The 7130-nt window shown below is 46.6% G+C and overlaps 1 protein-coding gene across 1 annotated transcript; it reads left to right on the forward strand.

Moving 5' to 3' along the window:
* Positions 1 to 650: 650 nt before the first annotated feature.
* LOC119390472 (X-box-binding protein 1) lies at positions 651 to 5899 on the forward strand. The gene is made up of 4 exons (XM_037658092.2): positions 651 to 1037; positions 2412 to 2508; positions 3317 to 3505; positions 4772 to 5899. Exons 1-4 carry the CDS (start codon positions 832 to 834, stop codon positions 5135 to 5137), a joined length of 858 nt encoding a protein of 285 aa, XP_037514020.1. The 5' UTR covers positions 651 to 831; the 3' UTR covers positions 5138 to 5899.
* Positions 5900 to 7130: the final 1231 nt, after the last annotated feature.

The raw sequence follows: 7130 nt of genomic DNA on the forward strand, positions 1-7130 counted from the left end.
TATTACTCGATGCTTGAAATGAAAATAAAGATGTTTCGACGTGTTTCCAGTGCGTGATTTATAAACGGCCTGCTTTAGGCGTTACTGCAGCTATCAAGCCCGCAGACTCGACTACTTGGATGAGTTATCGTTCTTGGTCGACATGAAGCAACTTTCACATCCGCCTTGCATCAGAAAGTTTGTGAGCGGTCGCCCACAGCGCGGCGAAGAAGTAAAAGCAAGCGGCGCAAAAGAGCGTCTTTTGTAAACAGCTGGTCCCAGAGTTCTTCAACCATACCAGTTGCGAAACTGCGTTCAAAAACCCAGACGTTCCCACGGCCAATTCTTTGGGGAACCTGCAGATTGTCGCGCTACCTGGAGCAGTAAAACAAGATCACCGCCCCTGCATGCGCTTTTTGCATTACGAACGTTTATTAGTTTATTTTTTTGTCAACAGATGACGCGACAATTAGCAGACCTCGCGAGTTTGGCCACTGGCGACTTAGATTTTGATACGTGGGGCATTTGGGGAGTTTCGCAACTCATATCATTGAAGAACTCTGGCAGGCCCACCCCATGACATCATCGGCTCGCGAGCCAATCGAAGGGTGCGCTAGAAGTTGCGGCTCGTCCAATCCGCGAACGCCACGATCTGTCCCCGGCTTCGCTCTCAGTCGGTTTTCGTCGACGCAGCGGAATGGTGTCGTAGGGCGTACGCGACTTTTGGCGTAGTTTTGGCTATGCAGCGATCAGCTCCGTTTGTATCGTACCCACTCGAAGTGATGTCTCTCTAAAGTAGTCGGCGTGTTTACACGTCTCCCGACAACCACCACCACCACAAGCTCATCAAACATGGGTGTTCCCAAGAGAATCGTGATCACGGCAGTTCGAGACCGTTCAACTTCTTCGGAGAAAGCTACCATCATCGCACCTCGAGATTGGCACATCAAGTCCGAGATGGAAGTCAGCGTCGCAGAGCCCGTCGTCACCGCTGCTGCGCCGGTGAGGAAAAGGCAGCGGCTGGACCATTTGACGCGGGAGGAAAAGATCATGAGAAGGTACGTGAGTCGAGATTTTTCGGTCCGTCGCGGGGAACAAGCTGTGACGAATGGAATGTCGCTCGCGAAAGCAACTTCCGTTTATGTTCCGGGCCGACAGGAAACCGGTTAGCATCCGCCGCCTTCGAGTGAAAACTGACCCTTATTTTCTGACGAATGCGATAACTGTGCGCTGTCGTTTCCTTAACTTTCTAATACGTGTTTCCATCGGTCATGCTATCGCACGCCTTCAGTTTCGCTTTTCATGTCTTCAGTTTCGGCTTCACAAACCTTATTAGCCTCAGTTTTCAGATCTAAAAGTTTTATTGGAAATCGCGGTGGCTCTCTCCTACGCGCAACATTATGCGCCTATTCGCGATTCGCGAACAGGCCTAAGCAAACTGCTGTTGGCCGCCACGTCGACAGGACGCCGGAGCTGCGGCGTTGGCAGCCTTCGTGGCTTGATCTATCTGACGTCAAGCGACATTTGTGTTTTGTAGCCGCCGTCGCGTCACCATGGCGACGGCGCCGGGTGTTGCTTTCGTTGCATCAGCCGGGAACGTTTCCGCCGCCTCCTCGATTGCGTTCCTTGAAGCATGCTCCGTGATATATATGTATATATCGAGTGACCTGATTACGGGTCACTTGGCAATCTCGCAAACCGTTATTCGTAACCGTAATCTCGACATTGCTGTACCGCTGCGCCGCAAGTCTTTGACCGCCATACTGATAAGACATCGTGCAGCCGTGTCAAGGACAGCGTTGCGTCAACTTCATTATAAACCGTAATAAAATTATTCCCTTCTGATTTTTGGTGAAATTGGCACGTTACTTATCCTCAATAATTCATCTATGCGGTGGTTTAACATCGCATTTACCCGATACACTCCATTGTGCTGCCGGGTTCCACGAGTGTTGCGACTAGGTCGTTGCATTGAATTCCATTTATAAATACCTTTCGTTATTGTAAACTTAATTGTTTCATCCAGCTAACCGTGTAACTTGCACATCATGAACTGAACTCTGTGTGCTTCGTTGAATTGAATTGGCTATTTTGCAAAAACATAAACAGTGTTGTGGGAGACTAGGGAAGAAAAACTAATTCGACAGCTTAACATCGTCTTGGCCACCCTACACACGCAACATTGTAACAGTGGCTGCAAAAAGGAAAATAAAATTTACATATACGGTGCATTGTACATAGCTCATGTACAGGAATGAAGCACACTTGCAGGTTCCACGTATAGGACTCTTACAACAAAAACGAACTGAAATGTTAGGCCATTGTATATATATGTGAAATAACCGTACTCTGATCTGGTTGTCTTTTTTTTTTTTTATACACAACAAGGAATGTGCTTGAGTACTCAACGCAGTGAATTTGACTGCTCCCAGGAAACTGAAGAACCGTGTGGCAGCACAGAGTGCCCGAGACCGGAAAAAAGCAAGGATGGATGAACTCGAGGAGCAGGTCACTCGGCTGCAGGCAGACGTGAGTGATATTTCTTTTTTTTCTTCAAGTATGCACGCCTGAATGTCCCGCTCTGATTTAGAGGACACTGTTGTCCTGTGTGAATAATTACTATGATAGTTATAAAGGCAAGATAGCCTGTGTATTCAGCAAGAAGCTTCGTAGACCGTCACAGTAGTAGTAAAACGTTGTGCACTACCGTGAGGCTGACGTTTCAAAGACATTATGGAGTTTATTGTGTACGAAGTTAACCTGCGCCAACCTTATTAAAAGTAGGTCACATGAGACAAAATAGTGATGTTTTTGCGAGTAAAAATTAACATACGAGCTGTGCCTGCAAACAACATATTGAATTATATTTTGCTAAATGCTTCAGTTGTTTAGTGTGAGGTACATACTGATATTAAAGATGTTAATCAGGCCGGTATTTCCACAGTGGCCATCAGATTGAATGTACAGTGTTTCGTTTTTTGTTACACTGCAGCATTAATAAATGCACTCCTGAAAGTTTGCACAGCTGGTGTTCGTACTGATTTAAATGCACTACTGATAAATGTAAAGCAACAAAATGTTTATTTGGGATAAATTTCTTCCCTAGTTACTAGCAATAGCAGCACCACATTTATATGTTAGGGCCATTATGCAAAGCGCTCGGCAAGAGGCATACACAGAGAACTTGTGTATATCTAACTGCCTATTACAACAGATTTTCACTGCGTTAACATTTTGCAAAATGTTACAGTGAAATTGATATTTGTAGCACTATTTTCATCTACGGGTTGAGCTCATTTCTGTTAAAACTGATGTTGATTTTTTTTTCTTTAATTAGAGGACGGCCCTAGTTGAAGAGAACCGCCTTCTGCGCAAACGGCTGGAGGAATGCCAGAGGGAGAACCAGCGACTAGTTCAGAGGCTCGAGGCCAAGCCCAGCACCCAATCACCCAGCCCCATTTCCACAGTCACTACTACCACCACCACTACCACTTCATCCCTACCTGCACCAGTCGTCAAAGTCGAGGTGAGAAAATGAATAGACTGTACGCTGTATGATTGCTATAGAGTTCGAAAGCATGCATTGTTATTGGCTCGTGATGGCTTTTAGCGCGTGTAGTATAGTTGGGATGACCGCAACAGCTGCCTGTCGTTGCCATACATCTGCTTAGTTGGTGGCATTTTACAGCATGCCATTATGCGAATTTTGTGCCCTTATTCAATAATTTACGATATGTAAGTACTGTGACGCAGCGCAGGCCATCTTTTTGTAGTCGTGCTTACTGTGGCACAAGCAAGATTGCGATAACTAAATTATATAAGGTTTTACGAAATACTCTCTTGTGCGGCGCTGCTCAGTTTGACCACCTGGAGTTTCTTAATTGTGCACCTAACTTCAAAAAGTACATTGTTGTTTTTCTATTTTCTCAATTGAAATGTGGCCTCTGTGGCAAGGAATTGAGCCTGTGCCGTTGAGCTTTACAGAGGAACACCTTAGCCGCTAAGGTACCTTGGCGGGTGGCTAAACAAGGAGCACAATATACTTTTTTTTTATGGAATTGTCAGTGTGCAAAATATGACCCAATCTAATTGCATTTTTTTTTGTTAATTGCAATTATGCAGAAGTCATATATGTGCCTAATAAACCGTGTGGCTTGTGACATTGTATTTTTCACTATTAATTTTCTGCATTAAATGAGAGTCAGAGTCCTCAAAACCACACAGACAATACTGTTTTCAGGGCGCCATGAAGAAAGTAATGTACTAATAGCTTTCTTCTACAGTTAGATTCAGTTGTGCTTCCTGGGCGGTTATATACTATGTTGAGATGTCATGACTGTGGGAACAGCACATTGTGGTGTTTTTGCACTTGCTCTGGCTCACTAGGTTGTCTACTTCATCAATCATTACAACGAGTAACATCATAAGAGGCAGTCAAGTGAGCCAGAGCCAGAACTGAAACATCGTAATGTTATGTCCCGCTTTCATATGACCACCTTCGTCGTGCTGTCGCTACACAGTAGCCTTTTTTTATAACAGTGACATTTGGCTTAGAAAAGCTGTCCAGGTAAATTATTTAGTGCACCCTGGGGATTGCCAGTATATTTTCTAGTTGTGCACTCTGTGACCTTTACTAAATCGAAAAAAAAAGATTTAAATGTAAAGAAACATGTCACTACCCCTTCAAAAACTTGTATGATGGCTGTGCTGTGTGTAGCTTTTCTTAATATTAGTTTTGGCATTGTCTCATTTTTCCATTCTTCTTTTCCACCTTTTCATGGTCCAAATGCAGCCGTGTTCGCCTCCAGAGACCAGAGCTAGCAGCAGTTCCGTTGAGTATGCATCACTCATCAGTGGACCTCTGCAGCAGGACCAGGTTCCGCTGCGAGCTCTTGCTCTCTGGATGATGCAATTCGGCTTCTGGCAGCTGATGACGAGTGTGACGACCTCTTCGCACTGCTCCAAGAGTGCAGCCAAAACCTCCTCGGAGGCATGCCCCTCACCGAGGACGTCGCTCCTCTGCCTGTGCCTGCTGCTGCTCCTGCTCCAACGGCAGCAGCAACAGCGAAGCCCGGGCAGTCGTCTGGTCGAAAACGGAGCGCCTCCTCGCGTATGGTGGGGGCCTCACCAGAAGAGCTGGACTCCATCAAAGAATTGATCCACTTCGACCACGTCTACTACAAACAGGAAGATGGCAGCAGCAGCGCAGGCACAGCTGATGTCGTCATGGAAGATGCCTCAACAACCGTAGCAGCAGCAGTGACAGCGTTGGCTGCCCCTTCCCCTGCCACTCCGGTCTTGACGTCGGCTCCAGTGTCTCCCGCGTCGGTCATCGAGGTCGAGGACACCGTGGTTGTCATCGACGACTGCCCTTCCCCGCTTCCCGGAAGCCCAGATTCGGCCCCCTTCGATCTGAATTCGGTTTGTGCCGAGAGCGGTGACGCGCAGGGGTCTGTCCATCCACCGCAGGAGGCTCTGTCGTTGCCGCCGTCATTAAAGATGGCTGCCAGTCCATCGGCACACAGTACGGAGACCGGCTACGAGTCTGCATTGTCCCCGCTGAGTGACTGCAGCTTCCGGGAGGACAGCCTCTTCGACGGACTCTCCTCCTTGGGTGGACCCCCTGTCGGAACTGTTCCCGGCATTGGTGTGAAAAAAAACAAACAAAAATGGACTAACGTGAAAAAAGACTGCATGTGCATGGGAAAACGGACAGTGAAAGTGTCATTTGCCTTTTCTGTTGCTATCTACATGCACGCTTTTATTTATGGACTTTCCGTGGAAAGCAAAAAGCTGTACATAATGTAACATATTGCAAACAAAGTTTTTGTTGCTGGCAGTGGTGCTGTTACTGCTGCTACTCTTTTGTTGATCTTCTTGTATGATAATTAAAGCTGGCTTGCGTAAACCTGTTTATAAATGGTGGCTGTGCTGTTTTTTCTGGGATGGAATGCTCGATTCATAAATACAGCAGTAGAGTTAAGGGCACTCCGTGACCTTTTTATTTATTAAGAGATGCACCTCGGAAGTCTATTTTGATAAATACTTTAACCGTAAAAAAGTTTTGTCTAAATCTTGCTGCTTTTGTGAGCCTCCTGCATGTAAGAAGTTTGGTCTCAGTGCTTTGTGTGATGACAATGTCTGATAAAATAACTTGGCAGGTTCTTTTGCAAAGCTGCGTAGTATTTAGAACTTTTCTGAAGCGCTGTTTTCGAGGAACTCCATCCTGTTTACAAAGGTATATATAGATAAAAACCGAAATTGCCATAAGTGATAAGAACTAGGTGCATGCATTCCACACATCCTTTAGTAAACTGCAATATTTTATGACCTTAAATGTGAACATATTCGACAGATCTGCCTGGCTGGGTGAAAATTTTATACGACAAATAAACTCTCCAGCCTCTTTGCTAAAGTTAAACTTTAAAAGCTATAAAACTGACCCGACATTTCGGGACCGATTCAGTCCCTTCCTCAGGGGTGACTGTTCGGCCGGCTCCGAAGCTAGCGAGTTTCTTTGGTGGTGTTCCCCTCTCCCGCCGTTCTTGTCGCCGCGGTGTCTCTTCCACTGGTTCCGTACACCGTGCACGTACACACTCAGCAAGGTTGCAGTTGAGCGGTTGACATTTCCCGGTGTTGTTTGGACGTGCCAGGATTCCAAGAACTGCCTTTTTGTGTGGTTGCCTTCCATGTCGATGACCCGGGCGTCGTCAAAATTGATGCGGTGGTCCATCTTTTCGCTGTGTTCAGCGAGGGCGTTTCGCGCAGCGTTGAAGCTACGCACGTCGTTTCGATGTTGCCGTATCCTTTCGGGGAAGTTTTTTGTCTCACCGATGTAAGTGGCGTCACAGTCCGTGCATGGAATCTCGTAGACCAACCCGGGGCATCTTTCTTTTGGCAACCGGTCCAAGGTAAATGTAAATGGTAGCGAAGCTTCCATAGAAGCCCATACGTTCAGAAAATGGCTGCTCATCAGCTGCTCATGGTAGAGTCACTGGAAAATCAGAGTACCGCGAAGGTAGGCTGCACGCGGGCAATATTGGGTAGCGACGGCCATGTCCCTTCCAGACCGTCCGGCGCATTGCTAGCGTGTGTTGAGAAGTGACCGATCTTTTAGCCTCAGTGGCCGTGTGTTACGATCGCAGACGGAT

The sequence above is a fragment of the Rhipicephalus sanguineus genome, chromosome 4, assembly GCF_013339695.2.
Source record: "Rhipicephalus sanguineus isolate Rsan-2018 chromosome 4, BIME_Rsan_1.4, whole genome shotgun sequence".
Taxonomy (NCBI): Eukaryota; Metazoa; Arthropoda; class Arachnida; order Ixodida; family Ixodidae; genus Rhipicephalus; species Rhipicephalus sanguineus.